General features: G+C 43.9%; 1 protein-coding gene across 2 annotated transcripts in view; it reads left to right on the forward strand.

Annotated features, from left to right (window-relative positions):
* Nucleotides 1-343: 343 nt before the first annotated feature.
* Nucleotides 344-11,835, forward strand: part of LAMP2 (lysosomal associated membrane protein 2) — a 26,071-nt gene continuing 14,579 nt past the window's right edge. Inside the window, exons 1-5 of one of the 2 annotated variants that reach the window (XM_069102159.1) lie at nt 344-571; nt 5,760-5,878; nt 6,881-7,094; nt 9,568-9,729; nt 11,148-11,308. In XM_069102159.1, the coding sequence (XP_068958260.1) occupies nt 496-571; nt 5,760-5,878; nt 6,881-7,094; nt 9,568-9,729; nt 11,148-11,308 (732 nt within the window). In that variant the 5' untranslated portion in view covers nt 344-495. The remainder of the gene's footprint in view (nt 572-5,759; nt 5,879-6,880; nt 7,095-9,567; nt 9,730-11,147; nt 11,309-11,835) is intronic. The other variant, XM_069102160.1, reaches the window with a different exon arrangement.

An 11,835-nucleotide genomic window follows, 5' to 3' on the forward strand; every position in this document is an offset into this window, starting at 1 on the left:
CACGGGACACAAAGGGGAGGTGGTGGTAAATTAATCCTTCGAGCATTTTCCCTCCCCGCTCCATCGTTCTACTCGGCCCTCCCTTTTCCTCGCGCCCCCCCCCCCCACTTCACCCCTCCCCCGCCATTTACACTGGCGCAGCGGAACCGCAGCCCAGCTGCCGGTCCGGTATCTAGCCGCTGGAGGGCGCTCTCAAAGGTCGTCCCCTTCCCCCCCCCCCCCCCGTCCCGCCCCTCCCCTCCCCTCAATAGCCCAGCCCACTCAAGCCCTTAGTCCCCGCCCCTTAGCCGCAACTCCTCCTTAGCCCCGCCCATCACCGCTCCCCTGCTTTCTGATTGGCCGATCGTGGAGCCCCCGCCCTACTTCATCATAAGACCCGGGGTCGGAGCGTCTGTGTCTAATTGCCCCGCTGCCGCGTCCCTAGCCTCCCGGGTCTCCACCATCTGACACTACCGGGAGTTTGGTTGCCGCTGTCGCCTCCCCTGGGCTAGGACCATGTCGCGCAACTGCCATCTTCCTCTCTTTCTCCTCACCCCGGGCTCGGCCTTTGCTCTGCTGTGCCTCTTACTGGGTGAGTGGGGGCCGGCGGGCGGGGGAGTAGGGGAGACCGGGCCCAGCTCTTACCCTGGCTCCGGGTCCGAGACCGGGTTGCGCGGCAGCGATGACAGTGTGCGGGGAGGGGCGGCCGAGGCCGGGGCCGGGACAGAAGGGAACCAGAGCAGGGAGAGCGGCCTGGCCCCTTGAAACAGGGGAGAAGAGGAGCTTGTGGGATGAGAGAGGGCCGGCGACTGAGGAGTGAACAAGATGAGAATGGGGTGGGGGTTCATGGGAGCCGAGTAACTAAGGTGAGAGTTGAGGGGAGGGGCTGTCGTGGAAAGTAACCTTGGTGGTCGGGTGGGTGAGGAGTGCCCTACATGGGATGGGACGCTGTTGGGGAGCCCAAAGAGTGACCAGGGCGAGGTGGGGCTGCGACCATAGGAGTGGCCTGGATGGGAGTGGAAGGGACAATAGCAGGGGGAGAGGAATGAACAAAGTGGGAGTGGGGGGGGGTAGGTGTGCAGTTGAGTGGTAATCTAGGAGAGAGCTGGGACTGGGGGCTTTGGACTAACCGAGGCTGCACGCCGCCCCCCGACGTCGGTTAGTCGAGGGCCCCCGGTCCGGTTGGGGGAAACGGGGGGGGGGGGGGGGGGGAGCAGAGGAGTGACCAAAGTGGAAGTGGGATGTGGATTGAGGAATGATCTAGGTGTAATGGCTGGGAAATAGGGGGCCAAAGAATGACCAAAGTATGAGTGAGATGTTAATTCAAAGGCCTGGTAAGAAAATGGTATGGTGCTACAACACTAAGGACCAGTTTGAACCCAGATCCTGAAACTGAGGTCTTAGTGTGAAGGGAATATTTTCATCTGGGGGACGCTCCCCCAGTCACATCTCTTTCCTTGAGTGGCTAGGAAAGGAGCCACCCCACCCTGAACTGAGTTGAGGTGTCTTCCACTAGCTTGAGCTGAGTTTAGGGGTCCTGTATGCTACTTGGTTCCTCACTCTATCTGTCCCTTTGCAGTCTTTTCCCCTTCCCCCTCATTCTATTATTACCTCCCAGGGATGCTTCATGAGGAAAGCATTCCAGAGTTCTAGAACTAACTTAGCTCAGACACTCAGCCTCACATAGAGGAGGGTGTAGGCTGGTTTTTAAATGAGGGTTAGAGGGAAAAAAAAACAAAACTTGCCAGTGGATTGTAAATAACCCCCATATATTTTACTGGTAGAAGAATTAATCTTGTCATCCAGTCTGCTAATCTTTCTCCCCATTTGCCCCCAGAAAGGTCCCAATTTCTTCATTCCCCCCACTTTCTAAACTCTCCTGTAAGCCTTAGGATGGGGTGCCCAAATTCTGTGACATTTAAAGTATTTTAGAGAGATAAGCAGTTCCAAGGGCTTTGAATTGAGAACTTCTATGGAAATGCTAAATGACAAAGATCTCTATAAAGCCCTTTCTGAGACATATATGCCCATCTAGTTGAATACTGGGGTGGTCATAGATGTTTCCTTAGGACAAGCAGTTAGACCTGATATGATAGGTCCTCATATACATTCTTAGGTGTGACAATAGCTAAGGATTGTCATGATGAACTTTCTAGAAAGACCTTGGGCATGAGTGAGGACTTTATGATCCTCATAAACTAAATTTATTTTCCAAGGATTTGCTTGAAATCCGTTTAGAATATAGGCATTTGAAATGACTTGTTTATGCCCCGCAAAAAAAACAAAAACAAATTATGGACATACCCCAGGAGAACAACAAAGCCAAAGCTCCCAACAACAGCTCTAAGGGATCCAGAGGAAGCATGCTTTCAAATCAGGGGTTTTCAAACTTATTTCTCCTTCAAACCCCAGTATTTGAAAAGGCTTTTGCAAAGTAAATCAGCACAAGCCATTTTTAGTATCTCTAACTCCCTGTTCCCCACTTCCATCCCCATTAAGATTACCATCCCTAAATCCAATTTCCCATCTCCATACCCTCTAGAACAGCAAACAAACTGTTTAGTTTACTATTTTAGTTAACTATTTAGTTAGTTAAGCATTCGATTCTCACATCTTGTATGTTTGTGAGGTTAAAAAAATTTTTTTAAGGTTTTTTTTTGATGAATCATTTTCACTTCAGCAAGTGGAGTAAAGTAACTCTAAATCATCCCAGTATAACTAAACTTTTGTCAAGATTATGCCTTCAGATGTAAGCATTCTTTTATTTGTGCTGAGTTTTTTTCCCCATGAATGTCTTACAATATAGCTATCTTCCCCCCCTTTCCCCCCCCTTGTGGATCAACTTTGCAATATTACAATAGATTCTACTTCTAGATCTTGGTTCCTGGAGCCTTTGAAATGGGCAAAGCCTTCCTTTCATAATCTTACATTCAAGTGTTACAAATTGTTCTGATATGAAATGATTTGCTTGGAGTCAAGGCTGTCTTGAGGGAGAAGGCCCTGGAGGTTGGCCAAATGAACGACTTTTCCCATGGTAATGTCTTTCTTTCACTATTTCTCAGAATGAACAAACATTTGACTGGAAAAAAAGTTTAAATTCTGCAGTTTTTAATCATATTGCTATTGAAGCTTCAATCATTTTAAATATGTGGGATGTGGGTCCAGTCCTGATAGTTAGTGAAAGGATACTAGTTAATTCTCTCATGGGGAAACTTTCTCTCTTTTGATTGGAAAAGATTAATTAGATGGGGAACCTCATGTCAGTACAGTCAAAGACCCTTTATGATTTCTCATCATAAATCAAAGTTGATGTCGACTTGGGGTGAGAATCCTAGAATTTGTTTGAAAAGAATAATTGTTAATAGCAAAGTTGCCTTTCAGGAGTTGGTGACATAAAGTAAATCAGAATGACGCAGTAGAGATTTGCTACAGAGGATCTTCTTCTGCCTCTATTTCTAGTTTTTCTATAGGCTCTAGAGCAGGGGTGGGGAACCTGTGGCTTCACTTGAGGACCTAGAGGGCCACATGTGGCCTCGAGACTGCAGCTTCCCCACCCCTGCTCTAGAAACTATGAAGGACTTATATTTTTGAAAGATATCTCTTGAGAAATTAATATTCTAATTTGATTTTTAAATGTTTTGCTGTTTCTTCACCTTTGTTCACTCCTCTTATTTTTCTAATTAGGAAATGATATCAATAAGGGTAATGTTGGAATCATTGTATAGGTTACAGTTTGTTTGCTGTTCCAGAGGGTATGGAGATGGGGAATTGGATTTAGGGATGGTAATCTTAATGGGGATGGAAGTGGGAGGCAAGGAGTTAGAGATACTAAAAATGGCCTGTGCCGATTTACTTTGCAAAAGCCTTTTCAAATACTGGGGTTTGAAGGGGAAATAAGTTTGAAAATCCCTGATTTGAAAGCATGATTCCTCTGGATCCCTTAGAGCTGTTGCTGGGAGCTTTGACTTTGTTGTTCTCCCAGGATATGTCCATAATTTTGTTTTTGTTTTTTGTGGGGCAGTTAGGATTAAATGACTTGCCCAAGGTCACACAGCTAGTAAGTGTCAAGTGTCTGAGGCCAGATTTGAACTCAGGTTCTCCTGACTACAGGGCCTGTGCTCTATTCACTGTACCATCTAGTTGCCCCTATGTCCATAATTTTGAAATGCACAGTATAGTGAAATGATAATGATCAAGGCTGGCCCCAAAGAAGAACTGTGAGGAGGCACCTTCCTTGGCTTCTTTGCAGAGGTGGGCTACAATGAATGTGGAATACTGCTTTTTTTTTGCTGTGTTTTGCTGAATTGTTTTTGTTTTCCTCTTATCTTTTATTTTAAGGTATGGCTCTCTGGGAGGGATACATTGGCAAATGGAGATGAAATAAAGGCAGAAGATATTGATTTAAAAATGTGTGCATGTGCATATTATCTTTTTGGAGAACAGGGTGTCCTGAGAGCAAACAGTGATACATTGAGAATCATCCCATTAGAGACTTAACTGAAATTTAGAACTAACTGTCCCTTTAATTTGCTGGTTACAGATCAAGATAAGGATCAAGTTCTTTTGTTACTGTGATAAAATCAAAGAAGAAGTATTCTAGGGCCTATTTCTATTTTTTGCTTAATCCTGTGCTAATATTTTACCCAGAGGCTACAACATTAGTGAGAGAGATATAGGACTTCTGTACTTGAGCAGTTGATAGTTTCTTTGTGGAAACTAGGTTGAAACAAATGAAGGCCTCGGCCTTGGCCTTGGCCTCAGGAGGACCTGAGTTCATATTCCACCTCAGATGCTTATGTAGATGACTCTAAACAAGCCACTTTACATTCCCAAAATGAAGGACTCAGTGGTTCCAAATTGGCGCCCCTATGGAATAATGCTGTCTGATTGTGGCAACATATTATGGCCTATAATGAGTCTAAGTAGGACTTACTCAGTAGAAGCTTCTGGGACAAGCTGAGACTTGAGCTGAGCCTTGAAGGATGGAAAGAATTTCCATAGAAAGACAACCATTCCCCCCCAGTGAGAAATAACCACAGGAGATATGGTGTGGAGGCAGAAATGGGCATCATGTAGTCAGGAGACAGTGAGGAGGCCAGCCTGATTAGAAGACTGGTTGGTACTTGGGGAGGATATGAAAGGTGGGGACAGATTAAGGAGGGCCATTAAGGACCAACAGAGAGACATGGAGTCATTGGAAGTTTTTAAGAAATGAAATAATTTGAAAAAAAGTAGTTTAAGGAAGAGAAATCTGCCAGGATGACTTGGAGTAGGAGAAGCTGGGAGAGAAATTAGCTAAGGAAGGTTTGTAATAATTTAGGGGGCAGAGAATAGGGACTGGATGTGGGATTTCACTGGTATAGGGAGTGTCCAAGTGAGGAAATTCCCTCTTTCCATGCAGGTCAGCAACTTTTCTTCAATTTATACAGTCTGAGAGTTGCCTAGACTAGAACACTAACAGGTTAAGTGATTTGTACAGAGTCACACAGCTAGACTGAGTCTGAGGGAGGTCTTGTATCTGGCTTCTTCTGACTTCAAGGCTGGCTCTCTCTACCAGACCTCCTGGACAGTTTCAGTGACTCCAAAATTTCCATCTTGCTCAAAAATGTGATGTTTTTATGGTTCTCCCAGCCTTCCTTCAAATGTATAGGAAAGCAAGGACAGAGGAACACCATTGCCGGAGGGACATCATTGTATGGTCACCAAGGGCTTGAGCCGTGAGTCCCAAATGTGCCTTTTGTCACTTTGATCTTACTTTGTACATTTTTTTTTAACTCTAGGAACTCTTGAGATTGATGCATTGAGTCTCACGTTGAACAACTCTCACAATGCCACTTGCCTACATGCCCAATGGAAGATGAATTTCACAATAGAATATGAAACTATAAACCATGGTCTTGTAAGTAAACGTTCAGCAAACAACTGGGAATCTCTGTTGCTATCATCTGGGCCCAATTTTGTGCTTGTGTTAGCCCCACCTCCCCTAAAACGTCTCAGAAGTTGATTGACTTACCTCGGAGTCTCTCTGTGTTTTTTTTCTGTGTACTTGAAAGCGTTCAATTTTTGTGGTTTTAGGAATTTTACTTCTCTGAGCTCATGAACTGTTTGGGTTTCTCAGAATCGATTAAGGGAAAATGAGGAAGAATAAACTACTCATTCCTAATTACTTAATACTTTGATGAACACTCTTCATTTAAATGTTTACCCTTATCTCATCCTCATCCTTCATTCTTGGTTTCTCTTATTTCCTTACTTGTTGGTTAAGGGTTCTTTTTCTTCCTCTTCTTCCCCCCTTTCCCCATCTTCCTCTTCCCATATTCTTTTTTTTTTTATTAGACCTATGCTTTCATTGTAATTTGCCAGTACAGATTAACACCTGCTCTCCAATTTCCAGCATTAGAGACGTGTGTGTGTGTGTGTGTGTGTGTGTGTGTGTGTGTGTGTGAAGGGGTGCTGCTGATTTACAGTTACTCAGACAGTGGGTGTCCAAAGTAGCCCTTGAACCTCAGCCTGAGGCCAGCTCTCTATTCACTGTGCCCGCCCTGCCTGCCTCTTTATATCTCTCTACCAACATGCAGCCTGGAGGAGGGGCGGGGGAAGGGGAGGACAAAGACAGATCTGTCTGCTAGACAACATTTGCTGATCTTGACCCATAATCAGTTTTGTGATTTCCCAAGAGGAGTAAAAAATATGAAAGCACCTGAGCCCCACCTCCCACCCCCTTTTCTTTAAACATAACAGGCTAGGGAAAGGTAAACACATACAGAGGGCATGAGAGTCCAAAACCTGGAGAAATGTTTTTATGTTATATTTTACATTTTTTATATTTTATTTTATATTATATATTTGTTATATATTATGTTTCTCCCCCCCCCAATCCCTTTCCACTTTTTATTTTTAGAAAAATGTAACAATTCAGGTCCCCAGCAATGTCTCATACAGCGGAAGTGATTGTGATACTGATGACAATGTTTCCCGAATTGAAGTCCGGTTTGGATCGGGTTTCCTTTGGAATGTGAACTTTATCAGACAGAATTCTACTTATTTCGTCGACATCATCTCCTTGTCCTATGACACCAGTGATAATGACACTTTTCCTGATGCCAAAGTGAAAGGTAATGGGCACTTAGGGTGTTGTTGTTTTGAGAAGAATCTAGTAGGTTGGGTGGATTGGTCTTTGACCTCTTGGGCCATTACAATAGTATTTTTACCAAAACTTTAGGCATTGAATGATCAGATTGATCAGATGCTCAGCCCCCACCCCACCAGGGTGTTTTGCTGTCGGAAGCCCTGTTGAGCCAAAATTAACTGGGAAAGACATGTAGTGGATGTAGCATTTGTGGCTTGTTAAAGGATCTGTCCAATTTGGAATGACTTAATCCCTAGAACTAAAAGGAGTTCCTGGTATTTTAAAGCTGTGACTGTTTGGAACTTCAGCTGTGGCCCACATTTCAGCCAGATTTGTATGTAGGATGTAATGATAGAATTAATAAAAATAGTTTATACGTGAACCAAAACCCCTCCTAAACTGAAAGGGAATGAGGCACTGTGGCTGTTGTTGTTTAGTTATTTTTCAATCGTGTCTAGCTCTTTGTCACCTTCATTTGGGATTTTCTTGGCAAAGGTACTGGAGTGGTTCACCATGTCCTTCTCCAGCTCATTCTACGGATGAGGAACTGAGGCAAACAGGGGGAAATGACTTGCCCAGGGTCACATAGCTAGGAAGTGTTAGGTCAGATTTGAACTCAGGAAGATGAGCCTTCCTGACTCAGGGCCTGGCACTCTGTCCACTGCAGCACCACCTAGCTGCCCCTGAGTCACTATGGTACAATGGGGAAAACTGCCCCCCCCCTGCTATTAGAGTCAGTAGAATTGGGTATAAATCCTACTTCTTATCCTTAAGATTTGTATGACCTTGGACAAGTCCCTTCATTTCCCTGGGCCTCAGTTTCTGCCTCTGTAAATTGATGGCCTATGAGGTTTCTGGCTCTAGAGCTCAGATCTCATGATTTGCTCTAGAATGTTTTGGGGGCAATATTTTTGTTTTTCTCAGACATAGCAAACGTTTCATTTTGTTCGCCATAACGGCCATCTGGAAGCAGTCTTTTTATTTAGACTTGCTAATGAATAATTCATAGTTGCCTCTAGTCTACAGAGCTGTACTTCCTGAGATCTAGAAGTGAATGATCTGAGTGTAAAGGTCTGAAGGGGATGACAGTCTCGACACTGAAACTCTCTTTGCTCAGCCTCCTTACCTCCTCATTCTGAGTGTTCTTTATTAAGCCAGAGTTTTTAGACCCCTAAAGTGGCACATACTTTTTCAGCATCTCCTATGTGCCTAACAAGTGCTCTGGGTGGCAGGGGGAAAACTCCTGAGACACTTGTCTTTGTTTTCAAGTAGCTTAGCTAGGAATAGCTAGATAAAATTGGTGTATAATTTATGGAGAAAACCAATGGTACTCCCTAGAAAGACGATAAGATGGCAGAAAAAGGAAGGTGAGTGTGGGTTGGTGCTTCATGGAGGAGGTAGGACTTGGCTAGGGAGAAGGAGGCCCACACAGGGGGAGAGCAGCCTGAGGAAGGCAGCCATGAGCATGGTGTGTGCAAGAGGTTTGTCTGACTAGTTGAATGATGAAGTGAAGGTTGAAGGTTGAAGGTTGTAGTTGAAGGTTATATGTTGGATAGGTAGATGGGGCCATAATCAAAGTGGATAGAGTGTTGGGCCTGGAGTCAGGAAAACTTGAGTTCAAATCTAGTCATTGACACTTACTAACTGGGTAGTCCTGAGCAACTCATTTAACCCCTGTTTGCCTCAGTTTCCTCATCTATAAAATGGGACTAATAATAACAGCCCCTACCTCCCAGGGTTGTTGTGAGGATCAAATGTATTTGTAAAGTGCTTACCACAGAGCTCAGCACATAGTAAGCATCATATAAATATTAGCTATTATTATTATTGTTGTTGCTTTTGTTGCTAGAGGGCCTCAAAAGCTAGACAGAGTAGTTTAGGCTTGTTATATGTAAGTCATAGGGAGCCATAGTGGGTTCCTAAGCATAGGAGTTGCCATGGCAAGAGCAGAATTGAATATGTAGGATGACTTTATAAATGGGAGCAGTAGAAGCAGGGATACTAGTTAAGGGCCAGAGGACCAAGGACATGGAAATGGGGTAGGAGGAATGGAGAAGAGAAGGTCAATCACTCAATAAGCATTTATTGGATTGTACATATTGAGTACTTAATACAGGTGTTTTCATTCATTCATTGGAATACAAAGACAAGAGAATGAAAGAGCCCCTGCCCTCAAGGAGCTTGCAAGTGCTTAATAAATAAGTATTTCCAGAATACATATAAAGAGAATAAATACAAAATAAATTTAGGCAGATAGTTCAATGCAAAATGGAGGTTATACAGGGCTAGAGGGAGTCACTTGGTCCGTTGTTGTCCATAATAGATTTTGAAGGCATGCTAATGAAATGGAGGTCTTCTATAACTTGTAGCCATATGCTACTTAAGAATTCTGGCAATATATTGTCTTTTTTTCACATGATAGAAAACCAATGTTCAGACTAATCCATCTTCTTTTGTAGGCAAAGTTAGCAGTACTCTTGAGGTCAACAAATTCGACATCCCATTGGACACCCTCTTCAGATGTAATGACTTAATGACGGTAACAGAAGAAAATATTACTCATAACTATTGGGATATCCTTGTACAAGCTTTTATCCAGAACAACACAATCAGTACCAAAGGTAACATGCCAAAAGCACATCGTAGGATGCTTTGAAGCTTAAGACTTTCATTGGATTCATGTTTTTTTAATTTTTAATTTCTCCTTTTTGTAGGACAGTTGGGGTTAAGTGACTTGCCCAAGGTCACACAGCTAGTTTTGTGTTAAGTGTCTGAGGCCAGATCTGAACCCAGGTCCTCCTGACTCCAGGGCCGGTGCTCTATTCACTGTGCCACCTAGCCGCCCCTGGATTCATTATTTGAAAGCATTTATTAAGGCCTCTTATCCTAGAGGTGGAGAGTTGACTTCATGTCCCACTTCTGACAAGTACAGTCTGGGTGACTGTGGGTGAGCCAATCAATCGCTCAGTGCTCCAAGCATCTTTCTGCGTCTAGAAGTTGGAGGGAAGGCAATGCCCTGCCTTGGTAGAGGGTTTCCTCACTCTGGAATTCTGTATTCCCAGTTCTTAGCCTTACCCTGTTATCTTAAACGCGTAAAGTGTTTCCATCCATAATCATTATCATGATGCTCATGGCCCTAAAAATTCATGGAGTCTAGTTTGTGATGGGCTCAATAAAAACTTAATTACTTCTAGATAGTGTTGTAGGCAAGGATGTAGGCAGATGCTGCAGTGGTGCTGTTGGCCCTTCACACACTCCAAGGCTTCCTTGATCTGGACTTTCTGATAACCGTATCTGGTTTTTTGTTTGTTTTGTTTTTTGGAGGCAATCAGGGTTAAGTGACTTTCCCAGGGTCACACAGCTGGTAAGCATCTGAGGCTGGATTTGAACTCGGGTCCTCCTGACTCTAGGGATGGTGCTTTTTCCATTGTACCACCTACCTGCCCCCCAGTATCTGTTTTGTTTGTTTGTTTTGCTTTTTGGAGGGCAATTGGGGTTAAGTGACTTGCCCAAAGTCACATGGCTAGTAAGTATGTCAAGTGTCTGAGGCCAGATTTGAACTCAGGTCCTCCTGACTCCAGGGCCAGTGCTCTCTTCACTGTGCCACCTAGCCGCCCCTCCAGTATCTGTTTTTGTCATTGACTTGGTAGTTCATGAAATTTCCTGGCCATATAATTGCTCATTTACTTGTAGATAGCTCCCAGATTTAAATTCTGGCTCTTCCACTTGATACCTTGTATGATCTTGGGCAAGTCCATTCTCCTCCCTGGGCCTCAGTTTCCTCCTTTGTAATATTAGATGACCTTTGAGGTCCCTTCCAGCTCTAGATCTTGAATAATATGTGACCTTGGATTAGTCACTTCACTCCTCCTTAGGCCTCATATTCCTCATCTGTAAAATGAGGGGGTTTATGATCTCTGCTCCACATCTACGATCCTAGAAGTCACTTGGTCTCTTTTGGGAAGAAACCTTTTCTTTTTTCCTAGCTTTCAAGGTTAAGAAAACACCAAGGTGAAGTCATCTTTTTTTCCCCCTTCAGAGTATGCCTGTGACAAAGATATGTCTACTGTGCCTGTTCCTACTTCAAAACCTGTCCCACAAGAAAGACCCCATCCTGGTAGCTATGCTGTCAAAAATGGAAGTGCTGCTATTTGTCTCTTGGCTACCATGGGGCTGCAGCTGAACATCACCAACAATAAGGTGCGATTGTCTCCTCTTGTTGTCCCCAACCTCTCTTCTTTTTTTTTTTGGCTTTTTGGAGGGGGGAGGGCAGGGCAATTGGGGTTAAGTGACTTGCCCAAGGTCACAGGGCTAGTGTTAAGTGTCTGAGGCTGTATTTGAACTCAGGTCCTCCTGAGTCCAGGGCTGGTACTCTATTCAAGGCACCACCTAGCTGCCCCACCCTCTGTTTTTCTTAATGAGTCATTTTACTTTCAACCTTTGACAAATTGGCCCTGGAATCACATGGACTTTAAAAGACTCCCTGGCATTTGTCTTTTAGCTTTTATTTGGATCACTTCCCATTTGGCATGAAGAAGGGGTAACGTAACAATGCCCAACACGCTTTCATCTCTTGAGTAGTAGGAATCCTTCTTAGTTTTACAAACAGCATAGTTGCTGTGATTCTGCATCACCAACTAGGAATATAAATAATTGGTCCTTATTTCCAGGCAGCTAATGTCTAATCTTAGGTTTTCATCCAGAATGTTGATCTCTAGATTAGTGGC

The sequence above is a fragment of the Petaurus breviceps genome, unplaced genomic scaffold (genome assembly GCF_028583685.1).
Source record: "Petaurus breviceps papuanus isolate PSGF00001 unplaced genomic scaffold, PetGlider_PUasm1.0 532, whole genome shotgun sequence".
Classification (NCBI taxonomy): Eukaryota; Metazoa; Chordata; class Mammalia; order Diprotodontia; family Petauridae; genus Petaurus; species Petaurus breviceps.